Below are 15922 nucleotides of genomic sequence, written 5' to 3'. Positions count from 1 at the left end.
ATGTTTAATTGAATTCAGATTCAATAAATGTTTTCATTTTTTCTATGTATTATTTAGACACTCTAGAAATTTATATTTGGATGCAATTAATTAAATGTCTCATAATAATGTGAAACCTTTTCATCGAATAATATGTAAGAGGGGTTTGAAACTGGTATTAGCGCTATATAAAAGTGTACCACCTTTAAAGAAGCTCAGTTAGTAAAATGGCGGTAGAGTGGAAAGACATTTCAGCGAGTGATAATTATATTAGGTTTATTTCAACATACCCAACCATCACGCTGGCCGATTTGGATTTAGTGCTAGTTTACATCAATCTTTACAGTGACTTAAAATCTTTAGAACGTTATTCTAAAGAATATACTGCTATGCCAGCTAATAAACATTATAAAAATTGTGCTTCGTCAAATCCAAAACAAAAAGACGGCCCTGATACATGTACTTGTTCAAACATTGCTTCTTTAGCCTACCGCATTAATAAAGAATTAAATGAGCTGTTCCAAGAAAGAGTAGTGGGAGGTAAATGTAGTTGCTAAGAAGTAGTGTGATTTCCCAGTTTGTGGTTATATCTCAAGATGGCAAGTGGTATAAGATTGCAGCTTACAACCGGCTCCTCGCTCAACACCCGCAATTCAAAACAATTAGTGACAGGTCTTTCTGAAGAAGGTGAGCCACTTATAGCAATAAAAACAAAAAAATCAGTCATCTATTTAAATGATGAAGATTGGGCAATTCTCCAAAAGCTAGCAAGCAAATATGTGAAGATTTTTTTTGTAAAAAAAACGGATCCTCTATGCCCGATATCCAATTAAAGCATTCATCAGTTTTCTTTGAGAACTTCACCCATAAAACTATGGTTATCCAGGGAAAACCATCATGGCTTGAAGATCTCCTCAAATATCAACCTCCGAAGATCAATTTATTAAGAAATGAATATTTTCAACTAGTGAGTGTAATTGAAGATGTTAATAAACAAGTAAGTTATTTAAAAAAAGTATTGAACTGTTTTAACAAAGATGTAACAACTGCTGAATAAATATATTAAACAGGCAGTCTCTTTATTTTCCTCAATTGGCATCAACGTAAGAGGTTAATAAAGAAATACTCAATTTTATAGGAACTTTATTAAGCTACTAAATCTTTTACATATATCCATGAAGGTTTCTGTAAACCTAACCACTTTACATATAGCTTGTTACCTTTACGTTTCAATATTTTTTCTACAAGATATACATCTTTATTTTTAATTTTTGGCTCCTGAGTATAAAATGCACCCTGAATAGGTTGTCCAGACAAATCCTCCAGTAAGTAAGTATACGGTAGTGTTTTACGAACTAATTTCACTTTAAATAATTCAGCACTCCAATTCGGTGTGTAGCCTTTGGTAAAAACACTTCTTCGTTTTGATATACGAACATAATCTCCTTCTTCAAAACGTTGTTTATCTTTTCGTTTTACATTAGAAGAGTAAACATTAGCTAGTATGGATGCTTCATTGGCAGAATTTACTTCTGATGGTGTCATACCAACCGTACGGTGTACTTTTCTATTGTAGTTATTTATGAGATCAAGTAAATGTCTTGTATAATTGTAGTTTCCTCTGAGACTAAACAACTGATACATCATAGATTTGAAGGTTCTATTAAATCTTTCAACAATTGAACTTTTAATTTGACTGTAAGTACTGTAGTGATTAATGTTGTGCTTCTTCATGAGTTTCTTGAAGGAAGCATTATAGAATTCCTTCCCATTATCTGTCTGAATATTTTTGGGTACTCTCCCACTCGAATTAAAAATATAATCCATTGCTTGAGTGATATCTTGAGCGCCTTTGGATTTAACAGGTTCCACCCAGGCATACTTTGAGAAACAATCAATCACTGCTAATATGTATTTGTAACCACTATTTTGGCGAGCATATGGAATAATTTCTATTGAATCAGCTTGCCATAAATCATCAATACCTTTCAGCAATGTACGTCTTCGAGGGTAACGTACACGTGCTGGTCTATGAAGTTCAACAATTATAGCCTTTTTGGAACACATTGATCCTCGTTATTAAACACTTTATCCTTTACAGAATTTTTCACGTCTGATATTTATTTCTAAATTTAAGTATTATATTTATTCTTAACACTTGAAAACTTAATCAAAAACTGTTCTAAGCTGAGAGGCTCTTAAAGGAGTATTCGGATTGAATGCATCCAGTCTATTTTTTAGGGTTTCAAACAAACGTTCTACATAATTCTGAGTCACCAGTTTTCTAGCCTTCATAAGTATCGAAAAGGTAATCTTTGGTTACAAAATGTTTGTTCAGATAGTTTTGAAGGTATAACTTGCTTGGTAAATCCAATTGATCTATATAATTTTCCAGGTATGTTTTAGTAATTAAGTCATTCTTACCAGAAGTATTTAAGTTCGTTACATATTTTTCCAGATATCTCTTATTAACAGCATCAGAACCCCTTAAAGCGTCACTCACACCTATTAAGCGTTTATTTTCAAAGTCGATACAATCACCATCTTCATCATCACTTGCATGAAATACTTTCTTGATTTGGGGTAACGATCTACCAAATTTATCGACAGACATGTTATTTTGTGCTGTGTTAAGCTAGCACTGAAGAATTATTCAAACTTTACCAGTTTAATAAACAATATCAGCCTCTCTCAACTCTTCAATTATAGAGTGAATTTCATTTTCATGCCCTGTATGACCTGCACTAGTTGAGGCGAATAGCAGCCGAACTGCACCAGTTCGTTAGGATCATCCCAGTATTCATAAATACTTTGACCTTCCCTCATACCTTTACCAACAGTTTGCCTCGGTCTTAGCTTTTGTCTACTAGCTCTCATTGCAATCAGAGTCAGAGGTGTTCGACTATGTGACGCTGTACTTGGTGGAGTAAACCTAGTTTGCGGTAAAAGTTTTCCCGGCGATGTTGAGGGCGGATTAAAGAGAGGAGCGATTATATGTTTGTATTTCCATCCTTTACTAGAACTAATTCCTTTTTCATCACTAAACTGACGCTTGTGTGCATTACTTCTAATTAGAATATCTTTATAACTATCTATATCATTTTCTGAATATTGCGTAGGTTTTTTTAGAAATAATAACTGTAACAAACCTGAGGTACCTTCATACCACTTGTTATTTACATTAATGTCATAACCATCTATGGTTACCTGAGCATTTCCAATGGTCATACCGCCGGTTGGTAGAACCCTGATTCCATATCTATCATCCAAATCCCCAGTGTCACCAGTCTTTATTTTCAATATATATGGTTCTATTAAAGGTCCGAGATCTTCTTCATCTCTTAAACTTTTCTCTAATTCCTGTTTATCTATTTTTGTTATATACTCTAAAGGAGTGATCCCCTCAAATGTTTCTTCTTCTTGTTTTATTGGAATAGGATATCTTAGAGGGGTAGAACCTGTAATAGTTGATTGTGATGGTTCATTAATTAGTGTTTCTGTTTCTGTTGAAGCGTCTTTGGTAGAAGCTTTAATCGGTGATTCTAAAAGCAGTTAAAGCATCTTTTTTCATTTTCAAAGGCACATAATCTACCACTAACAGGTCACCTTGTTTGCCTCGTTTTTTCCGCTGAACCAGCTCTTGCAGCGGCTCCGTGATGGGTTTCAAACTCTTTTCTAGTTCTTCCTGAGATGTTTGAAGACCTCGCTTCATACTTTTGAATTTATTGCGTAGTGTTTTAGAAGTTTCAATAAGTTGTTTAGTAATCTTGGGATCCATAACGGAATGAGAAAACTATTCTACTACCAGTCTATATATAGATAAATGTATCCAAACCCTTCCGAAACCTACCATTGTTAAAATCTCTTGTTTTATCCAGAGTTATAAATCCATGCGGCTCCTCCCAGCAGATATTGCACATCTGTTTAAACTTATCAAATGATACACTGGGGGAATTTACATGATCACTGTAAACATGTTTTAAATTTAAGTCATCCTGTTTGAACAATATGATAAAGTTAGCGTTGTCACGAATAAGATGTTTAGGGATCCTTGTATAACTTTGGTAAAGATAAAAGCAATCAATGTCCTTGTGACGTCCCATACTGAAATATTTCCTGATATTTTCCTGCTCATCCATTGAAATATCATCAAAAACTATGACAGAGTTTGATTCTGCCATTTCAGGAGTGATTATTTGTTGAGTAGTATTAATTGCAAGGAATCCCATTTCTGGAACTAGTTTAAAGATCTCTTCTAAATATAAATATTTCTCTTGTTGAAGCGACTGACTGCATAGGTACACATGTGCGAATTTCAGCCCATTTGGTTGTAAAAGTAAACAAGCCATAAGATTGGTTTTGCCAGAACCTGAAGTTCCACAGATAAGTGCTCGGATATTATCTGGTAGTAGTACACCGTTTCGATTTATTTTCACATGTTCGCCTTTAGAATTATTCAATAGATTGCAGATAGGTAAACTTTCACTTTGCTTCTCTAAACGCATAATAGTATCTTATATCAAGGGATGCGACACTTTATATATATAGTTCCAGATCTCACTAATGTCATCGTAATGAGAAGGAAAACTGTCAGAAGATGTCTTATAAATTCAGTGATTAACAAACTTCCTTTTGAAGTGCACATACCTGATTACAGATTTTGCGGTCCCGGAACTAAACTACAAGAAAGATTAAAACGAGGAGATAGAGGAATTAATCCTTTGGACGAAGCCTGTCGGGAACACGACATTGCATACTCTCAACATAAGGATCTAGAATCAAGACGTAAAGCTGACCTTATACTCGCCGACAAAGCCTGGCGAAGAACCAAGGCAAGTGACGCCTCTTTTGGTGAGAAAGCGACAGCCTGGGCAGTTACAAACGCAATGAAAGCTAAAGTAAAATTAGGTGGTGGGGTGAAAAAGGTGAAAACTATAAAAGATGTTATAAAAGCAGCGCGTGTAAATTCACCTTTGTCGATTAGTGATGCGTCAAAGAAAGCTCTAAAGAAGGCAAAGAGTTATTTAAAAAAGACAAAACCATCAAAAATACCCAGAGTTTTACCAGTACCAAGAACTGGTGGAATTCTTCCGTTTCTAGTACCCTTATTTGCAGGGCTATCTGCACTAGGAAGTTTAGCTGGTGGGGCATCAGCGATAGAAAAGGCAATAAAGGATACACAGATTGCCAGAGATCGTTTAGAAGAGGTTAGAAGACATAATAGGAAATTAGAAGAACAACAGATTGGCAAAGGGTTTTTCCTTAAACCATATAAGAAAGGATATGGTCTTTACAAAAGAAAAAATGACTGACTAGTTCCTAACAGAGCGCTCACAAGCATTGAATAAATGAAATATGCTAAAAATATTCCACATTTTAGAGGTGTATATATGCGTGATACATTGCCAAAATTTCCTAAAACTGATGAAAGTGCTATTGTAAATTTAGATTCAGCGAACAATCCCGGATCTCATTGGGTGGCATATATTAAGAAAGGTAACCAAGTTATATATTTTGATCCATTTGGGAATCTTAGACCACCGCTAGAAATGCTACATTATTTTAACAACAGTGAAGTCATATATAATCGTGAGAGGAATCAAGATTGGAATACGCCTTATTGTGGACATTTATGTTTAGAATTTCTCTATAATAATGCTTAACAAAGTTAACAGACATTAGTCATGTCTTACACTTTTACCTTAACAGGTACATCTAGCATCCTTAGCGCTGATATATTTCCACCAATTAGTTTTTTAGATGGAGGTGACTATAATATTGGCTTGCTTAGCTTCCAATCTTATAACTCTATACCAAACATAATTGAAAATGTAAACAATAAATTTCATTATGGTGACAAAGTGATTAGTATCCCTACTTGGAACTACGAGGTTGAAGGTATAGCAGATTATCTAAAAAGACACATGCAGTCACCAAATTCAATTAAAATGAAACACTTTTAAAGTTGAATTCAAGTGTACTCAACCAGTTAATTTCAACAAAGAACATTCAATTGGTCTTTTGCTGGGATTTACTCGTCATAAAGTACTGGAGGCAAACGTTACACATAAATCAGATGAAATTGTAAAAATTCATGGTGTAAATACAATTGCTATAAACTGTAATATAGCTGCTGGTTCATACAGAAATGGTAAACCTGGTCACACAATATATGAATTTTCCCCTACAGTTCCTCCAGGTTATAAATTGGTACATGAACCTACACCAGTCATTTATTTTCCAGTCATTGGCGAAAGAATTGACAATATTACACTAACTCTTACAGATCAAGACAACAATTTGGTGAACTTTCGTGAAAAATGGGTATTGATTTTCAAGGATATAAAAGTAGTAACGCTGGAGTTAAACCAACCAGTATTCATCGTTTACCCCGCAGAGTGTTAACACCTTTAAACGTTTACTTTCTACAACAAATAGGAGTTTTAGTTAAACCACAATGGAAGAAATACTAAATATAAGTGAAGGGGTGACTTTCGAAGAGAGGATTACCAACTATCAGCATTACACTCATCAACCATTTACTCACTCGCTGAACAATTCTGACGAGATCATTATTTCTGTACAACAACAGGACATTTTTACAGTTCCTTCAAAAAGTTTTCTCTACATTCAGGGACAAGTAGAAAAAGATGAGACTAAACCAAATGTAAGTGTGAGATTAGTGAGCAATGCTTTCATGTATCTCTTTGATGAAATCAAAAATCAGTTAAATGGAGTTTTAGTTGATCATGTCCGTAATCCAGGAATTGTCAGCACTCTTAAAGGATACGTATCTTTTAACAGTGATAAAGTTAAAGCATTAGAAATAGCTGGGTAGATGCCTCCTAATACAGATATCAAGCTTATTGATGATGACGGTAATTTTGACTGCTGCATTCCATTGGACTCAGTTATGGGCTTCATTGAAGATTATAACAGAATAATTCTACAAGGAAAACATGAACTAATATTGCACAGAAGTAGAAGTGATAATGATTGCATATTCAGCGCTGACGCAGCAGTTAAAGCGTCTATTAAACTTAAATCCGTGCACTGGAGGATTCCATATGTAAAAGTATCTGATCAACAAAAGCTCGAGTTTTTGAATGTCATCAACAAGGGGAAAACCATAAACATGGCATTTAGATCATGGGACCTAATCGAATATCCAACACTGCCTGCTACCACTAAGCATACGTGGACATTGAAAACCACGACAAATTTGGAGAAACCTCGTTATGTGATTATAGCATTTCAAACCAACAGAAAAATAATATACCAGCAGACCCAACACATTGCGATCAAAATAACATTACTAATGTTAAACTGCATCTAAATTCAGAGATTTATCCCTATGACGACTTAAATGTACATTTTTCCAAGAATTATTTCAGTTTTCTGTATTACATGTACCAAAATTTTCAACATAGTTACTACGGAAAAGCAAACCAACCTCTCATGTCTAAAAATCACTTCAGAGATTACGCACCTATTATTGTAATTGACTGTTCCCGTCAATCGGAAGCGATTAGATCATTTTCTGTCGATATCAGGTTAGAGATGGAATGTACTGAAGCTTTCAAGGCCAATACAACTGCGTATGCTTTAATTTTACATGATAGCATCGTTGAATATAATCCTCTATCTGGAATGGTTAGAAGACTGTAAATTGGGGGGGATGAGTTGATATAAAGTGAAACACTTCAAAGAGGAACTAGTAGTTCGTCAAATATGAGTGCTGCAGTAATAGATGCGCAAGGCTATCAAAGCTGCGATCATGGATTCATCGTCAAGGAGCTGGCTATTGTCGACTTGACTGGTCTGGAGAAGTATTGGTTATTCAAACCCCCATCTTATGGAAATCCATACTCACCTCCCAATAGATGGGTATATAGAATTCTTCATGGAATCGGATGGGAAATGGGCGATACTGACTATTCTGAATTTGATGATGTCTTAAGGAATGAAACTAAAAAATATGCCTACCTTTTTGCAAAAGGAGATGAAAAGTGTAAATTCCTAGGAGATATTATTGAAAAAACTGTATTGAACCTTCAGGATTTTGGCTGTCCTAGCCTAAAACAATTATGTCCATATCAACACTTTCCCAAATGTGACTATCATGGTGAAACAAAATATAACTACTTTACAGTTCGGAAAAATGTTAGTTTCTTGGCTTTCGAGCAACTATTTAAAGGTGGATTTTACCAATTCTTGTGTAAGGGACAATACTTTCAAAGGCTGGAAAACAACTCTAAGTCCAGAATTACTAGCATTTAATGGATTTATCAAGATCAGAAAAAATTGTGTTCAGTGCGTGTATTGTGGGCTGCAGCTTTTAGAAAAGACAATTAAAAAATGCCCTTGTAAATTACATATTTTACATAATAAAAACTGTAATTGGTTTCAAAAACATGGAATTAAATAATTTTTTTGGAAATTAATTTTGTGTGTTATTTTCTTTTACCTTTTTTATTCTTCTTAAAGAACATAGGAAAGGAATAACATGTTTATAACAAAAAAATAGGAAAAATTTACTAAAAAGCAATTTTATTAATATAATGGTCATACTGTTTTGAATGATTTCAATAAATTATATACAGAGCCAAACTGGAACTGCCCGCACTATCGGTCAGCATGGCCTGAAAATTAAAAAACGTTTTTGTACTTAATGAAATTGCTTACATATTGCATTAAATGAAGTATTGCAACTAAAGTACCTGGTTATTTATGATAATGCAATATTGCATTACAGATTTAATTCATTAAATAATGAATTGAAGGTGTCTTTGACATCATCAATGCCATTTAAAATTAATTTATCTCCTTCTTCTGTAGTAAATATCAAGCTCCTCCACCACTGCTATTCCATTCAGGCCACAATCTTTGATGTTAAAGGATGTTGATCATCAGAATCAATTCTGCTCTGAGTTTCGATCAATTTTTATAATACGCAGACAGCCAATTCATTTTGTTTAAGTCCAGCTCGGCAACAAAATTTTTCTCTATGGTGAACATTTTGTTGTATTTCATCAACTGCCCTCAAGGAAGAAGGCTAAGTATTTTTTTGCAAAGGACTTAAGATTACTTTTAATATTTTTCTACCCACATATTAAATGCTGCGTTATTTGCAGTCTTTTAAAAACATAAATTTACATTACCTAAGTTAAGAGGGGGGGATACTGAATATTGTTTGAGTGTTAGTTAAAAAGAAATATTTACTCCAGTGAATAATGTCCATAAGGCAACATATCAACATTGTTTTGTAAAATTACACGTTTGTCATCATTGCCGGAAAGTGCTATTTTATTCACCTTCACTGTATGTACTACGTGTTTTTTTTTGTTGTGATTAATCGGAAATTTGTGTATTTTATCTCTGACGTTTTCCATACTTGAAGGTAGTCGTTAAAACTTAATTTCTTTTGAAGTGCTACCTGCTTTACGCCCTTAGCTTTTTTCTTTTCTAAACTATCTTTAATTTTGACACTATAAAGTTTAGCACGTAAACCTACATACTCTTCTACAGGCTGACCATTTGCTTCATCCTTGAACATGCCAGGTATTTTTTTGTTCTCTAGGCTGTAACATTTATGTGTCGGAGGGTAATCAGACATATCCATCCTACTTTTAAGGGACAGTAAATCATTATAAACATCAAAGGTCTGAATTTCTAGAAACAGCGAATCGGTATCCATGAATAAAAGGCGTGCTTTTTCGCCATATTTTTGCTTAATTACGTTGTAAAAGAAGTCATACATTAAGATTTTTGATATATCCAAAACTGTAAGCCCGGCATAAACAGGTTTTGTCATCTTTACACGAGTCTTATACATGTGAACTGATAAAGATAGAGTTATTTACAATAAAAATTTCGCTGCCACCGTGGAGTATATACTGCTTGAATTTTAAGATGGCATCTTCCTTTGAAGGCATAATTACCCTAGTAGGTTTATTTTTATCACAGAGGTTTTTGTGAATAGTGAAGTTCATATTTCTGTTTTTTCCAGTAAAAGTGGTAAAACATATTTTGCAAATTACTAATGTTCATTGTTAACTAAACGCATATCAATTCTTTTCATAACATTTTCCATTAATTTCCCAAAAATACTGTTCATTATCCACTTTTATAGTCCTTTATGAAAATCGTTCTTGGATTCTTTTCTAAGCTTTATGTTATGGTTCATGAATGGTTGCAGCCATTCCTCTTGGTAGAATGTCAAAACTGCGTACTTTAATAAGTTTTAATCCTGCCATTAAGGCTTGTCTTAAAAATAAATAATGAACTATGTAATTTTTTTTATCATTCAGAGTTGTTAAAAGTTTACTAACTTTATGACCAGGGGGCTTTTGGTTAACAGGTAAATATGGAAGTTCGGAATGTGCATCCATCAATTGTTTAGGATATTCAACATCCACTTCCAATATGCAACCGTAATCGCTATTTTCAGTCATGTTACAAATGAAATCAGTTGTATATTTATTTACATTTTCATCCCAAGTAAAGTTATTTTTTGGCAATTTGTGGCTCATAGCATACGTGTACAGAGAATTTGCATCAAGCATTAAAATGAATTTCCGAGGACATCGTTTATCGTAACCATCAACATAAGGGTATCGATAAATTTCATTTTAATATTTGCAACAGAATGACGCCTTACTACCTGCGTTAGACCCCCTCTTATTCCGTTTTACACGAATAGCATTTGATCGTAATCTGTTAATAATTCCAGCTCAACTTTTGTGTATTTGAGCATACTTATAAAGCATAGCTTGCTATCGTTATTGTCCATGCTGGGTCTAACTTATAAATTTGCCTCATACTTCGACGAAATTCCTCAAATACTCCACACAATAGTAAGACGTCGCATAGGAGATAATTATCACTGTAATCGCCTAGAGTTTTGCAGTTAAGAATTTTCCAAACTTGTTGGGCATATCGGTAATCGTCCATACTGCATTCTGTTTCCGTAATGTCATTGAAGAAAGCTTCTATTGGGGGCAATTCCTTTTCCAAATAACGGTCGAAAGAATCAATATAATTATAACAAAACACTCCCTTTCGCCTAAGATAATTTGCTTGTTTTTGAGTAAATACTTTGTTCAATTCATTGAAACTTCTTTCTGGCTGGATACTTATAAGATTCTCCAAACTTTCAGCAAGAAATTTGTACGTATCGATAAATTTCATTTTAATATTTGATTCATGAAAGGTTACAGTGAAAGAAATGAACCTTTCTTCACTTGTTGGAATTACATCTATTGTCTCTCCTTCGTTTGTAAAATTTGAGATAAAAAAATTCAAATCATAATTAATGTTATGAAAATACACTACAATTGGCAAAATATTAGTTTTTATTCTGAGATTGCAATTATTGCAAGCTCCTCGCGGATCTACAATTCTACCATTTATATGGGAGTGATGAGCTGTTTTATGATTAAAGGTGGTATATCTGCAATTACATAAGTAGCAATGTTCCGAAGCGTTAAATATGTCTCTTTGTTCTTCTGTTAAAGGTAGCATATCTCGGTTTCTATTGTATATTGAACTTACTTGTTTTGCAATTTTTCTTAACTTTGTAACAAACTTTTCCGCCGCATTTACTCCTCTATAAAGGAATGGTCCTACATTAATTGCGCCTTCTTCAATTTCGCTCGAGAGCTTGATATAAATGCAGTAACTGCTCATTATATGCGACTTTTCTTGACGAGTGTATGATTTTGTTTGATTATCATTGAAATCTTGAGAAGGAATATTTTGTAGAACGCTCTCCGTATCACAGTAAAGAACAATCGAAACCACCGTGGAGTATATACTGCTTGAATTTTAAGATGGCATCTTCCTTTGAAGGCATAATTACCCTAGTAGGTTTATTTTTATCACAGAGGTTTTTGTGAATAGTGAAGTTCATATTTCTGTTTTTTCCAGTAAAAGTGGTAAAACATATTTTGCAAATTACTAACTTATAGTTATTTTTGGTTCTTTGTGATTTAATTAGTTTTTCAAAAATTTTAATGTAGCAGAAATGAGATCTGCTATTTTTAGAATCTGTTACAAGTAGAAGATCAGTATGATTTTCAAGTTCCTCTTTGGCGATGTATAAGGGGAAAACATGGTCCGATTCATCCATGCCGAATACAGAGATGGATACCTTTCTTTGCCTATTGCCTCGTTCAAATTTTGGAATATCTTTTATAGTGACCGGATAATTTAACATAGAGAAATCATAAATGTGGGAAGTGAATTTATAACTGTTTGTTCTCTGAGGTTTATCATAAACATATTTCCTAAGCATCGCATATTTAAAGCATTCGTTGTCAGTGTTATGTACATTTATTATTGCTCTTCTATTAATAATTTTTTGAGGTAAGGAAACATAACTCCTTGCCGTTAATGGCTGCTATCTATTTATTCTAAGTTCAAATTTATTAGCAGAAGTATAGGTGTAACCAGAAATTATATTCTTGAAGCTCGGTTTCAATTTTATTGAAATGATCTGTCAAAATGTTGTCGATATCATCACTTTGTAGTAATGGAGTATTTTTTGTTTTAAAAGCCCTAGTTATTTGTTCATTTCCGATGTTTTTTGAAATTTCCTTCCAGAAAAATATTAAATTTTATGGTTTTTTCTTTTCTAATGGCCTTAAGTAAAGCCCTTTTTACAGGTTTTCTTACTTGCTCAAGAGTTTCTTGGAATGGTACACTTCGTCCACGGAATTTTGTTTCATATGTTAATAATCTTGATTTGAATGCTTTTTGTAGAAGTTTTAATTTTATTCGAGCATTTCTTTTTTTTAACCCGCTGCACTGCCCATGAACATTATTCTTTTCACTTGATTTAGCTTTTTTTATTGGGAATAATTGTTGCGAATCAGTTCTTATTAAATTCCGTAATTTACAGCGAATCTGATGTTTTTTAATCTACATTTGCCGTGTTACATTTTTTGCACTTCATTTTTTGTTTTTTGTTTCGAAACAAGGGTTTATTCAAATAAGATACAATGTTATAATTACTAAAACATCTATACTACTTTACTGATACTACTACATTTATACTGATTTATTTCTTAAATTAACTAATATATGCTTACTACGTACTCCAGCCTAATCAGAATCGCTTTCAATTTGTCTCTGTTTTTTATGGAGGGCTTACGACGTTTTTCTTCTACAAATTTAAATGAGTGTCCACCGGTTTTGGACCCACAATATATCAATTTAATCCCCCCTTTATATTCTTGGAAATTTATGTTTTGTTCTACAGCTTTTAATATGCGATTTGGTAAATATAGAAACCCCTCTCCATCTAATTATTCAATAGTGGCCTTTAACGATTTCCCATATTTTGTCTCGTCTATTTTAAATCGAATTATTTTATAAGGTTCACAATTTTATAATTACTGAAACATCTGTACTACTTTATTGATACAACTACATTTGTACTGATTTATTACTTAAATTAACTAATATATTGTAAAGTTTTTCCCAAAAAAAAACTTTACTTACACAACTAATGCCTGCCACTAGTTATTAAATAATATGGGTTTGATTAACTAATAAAACTCGCTAAAGTTGTAAGTAATAACCTGATTTATTAACACGTTAACATTACTCACATTAACATTTACAAGCAACTAACGCTATTCATTACAGTCACCATTTACAACAGTCACAACAGTTTACTGTTACTTACTCACTTCGTAACGCCACAAAACTGTTCCCCGACTGACCACTGGTCCGCACTGCACCGAATTGCACTAGTCTCAGCTACACTAACACAGCTCTACTCATCAACTGACTAATTGCCCAACTAGCTACCACTGAAGCACTCCGCAACACTGACTCTCCAAGACTAACTCATAAACTTGACTAATAACTATAAACTCTAATAACTCCTTAAAACTTGCTTGAAACTCGATTAACACTGACTTCTCCAGCTGTGTCGGCCTCCATTTAACTGCGTGCCTCCCTCCAACTGGAACTGCCCTCCTCCAACTCTCTGAGCATAAGTTTCCACGCCCTCCTGATGTTCATTGGCCGGAGAAAACATACTGCCACCACCTCAGCTGTGAGCCGCCTCCTCCCATTCTCCGTCTCTCTCCAACTCCGTCTGTCTCCCTCTCACCTGTCAATCACAGGCTGGGAAACACATATGCCACCACCCCAACTGAGGCCTTTCTCTTAGCTGGCTTTTACACAGGTCACTAACTCCTTGAACAAATTCAATAAAGACCGGCCCTTTTGTCTACACAGTGGTGGCCTGTTACCGACTTTGGTCGCTTAACCCCTAGAACAATCTAGGCCTTTCTTCTTTGCCACAAGTAGATACCGCCCCTTTTGTTTATGCAGTGGCGGCCTGTTACTGACTTTGGTCGTTCAACCTCTAGAACAATCTAGGCCTTTCTTCTCCGCCCAGGTCAACTTCGTTACAATATGCTTACTACGTACTCTAGCCTAATCAGAATCGCTTTCAATTTGTCGCTGTTTTTTTATGGAGGGCTTACGACGTTTTTCTTCTACAAATTTAAATGAGTGTCCACCGGTTTTGGACCCACAATATATCAATTTAATCCCCCCTTTATATTCTTGGAAATTTATGTTTTGTTCTACAGCTTTTAATATGCGATTTGGTAAATATAGAAACCCCTCTCCACCTAAATATTCAATAGTGGCCTTTAACGATTTCCCATATTTTGTCTCATCTATTTTAAATCGAATTATTTTATAAAGTTCATTAATTTGAAGGTCCTCTGCCTTCAAATACTTTTCAGCCTTCTTCCCACTACTCGCATTTAATAATTCGCAAAGGCTCCTAAAAATTGAAACCACTAAACTTTAATAATAATCATGCATATCAAAGAATTTTGATTGAAAGAGAAAAGAGCACAAGCTATACTTACATTTTGAAGTAGACTGCAGTTCTTGCAAGTAAAGACTGTTTGGATTTGCCTTGGATGGCATGGTATATATAATGCCATGTACAAGGATATTGAAGACATTTGACCTCTAAAATAATGCGTCTAGCCAATATAATTGTACTTTTTTAAAAAAGTTTTGATTAGAACACTTGCACTTGCACTTGCGTGCATGTTGTTCCAGACAGCCATGAATTTTAAAAAAAGACGAAAAGAAAACTAACTTGCACTTGCATGCAATTAGTTCCAGACATGGAGGACTTTGAAGTTGAAATATTAACAACTCTAGTTTATTCTTTTTTATAAAACATTGTGTTTTTTCAATTAAACATTTTATAAACTCATTTCTAGTTTATTTTCCTTTTAAGAAGGTGCTTCGTTTTTTTAAAAAATAAAAATACCATTATTATTCAACATTTTCTACGCATAGATTAGATTAGATTAAATTTGGGTGGCCTCAGGGCCTACGCCACTGCGACCCCTTTGGGTCTATTGTGGCTCCCCTAACTTTAAAGCTCACCCTCCAGACCTGTCCTTTTAATTAGACTCTTAATGCTGGAGAGCGACTCTTGGGTAAAGCTCACAGGCCTTGGTTTTTCCTCCCCGAGAAGTAACATCCTTAGCCAAACAAGCCCCTCACACTGGCACAACACGTGCAGTGCTGTTTCCTCCTCTCCCTGACAGAACCTACAAAGGCTATCATCTGCCAGGCCCATGCGATGCATGTGTTTTCTGAGTCTGCAGTGGCCAGTTAATAGACCTACAATCATCCTGATAGCCCCACGGCCTTGGCGGATTAATTCTGCAGTCAGCCTCGGCGAATAGCCTTTAATAAACTCCTTCGCCTGTCTCTGTCCAGTGGTGGCAGACCACCACTCCTGAGACCTACTCTGCACCCATAAGTTAATGGTCGCAGTCTTAATACACTTCGGAACCCCAAAACAGGGCTCCGGGCCAACGAAGTATCTCGCAGAGCCTTCCCGGGCCAATAAATCTGCCGCTTTGTTACCCTTATGTCCTGAATGACCAGG

General features: G+C 34.6%; 2 protein-coding genes across 2 annotated transcripts in view; both read left to right on the top strand.

Moving 5' to 3' along the window:
• The window catches only part of LOC141457603 (uncharacterized), a gene marked incomplete at its 3' end in the record, with an annotated part of 667626 nt that overhangs the window by 136805 nt on the left and 514899 nt on the right, over positions 1-15922 (top strand). The window lies entirely within an intron of this gene.
• LOC141457615 (uncharacterized) lies at positions 6437-6817 on the top strand. The gene has a single exon (XM_074134820.1). It carries the CDS (start codon positions 6437-6439, stop codon positions 6815-6817), a length of 381 nt encoding a protein of 126 aa, XP_073990921.1.

Source organism: Rhodnius prolixus, unplaced genomic scaffold (assembly GCF_049639745.1).
Source record: "Rhodnius prolixus isolate KJV_2025 unplaced genomic scaffold, Rpr scaffold_34, whole genome shotgun sequence".
NCBI classification, from domain to species: Eukaryota; Metazoa; Arthropoda; class Insecta; order Hemiptera; family Reduviidae; genus Rhodnius; species Rhodnius prolixus.
Note: the sequence above shows the minus strand (reverse complement) of the source record. Positions and strands in the feature narration are given on the sequence as shown.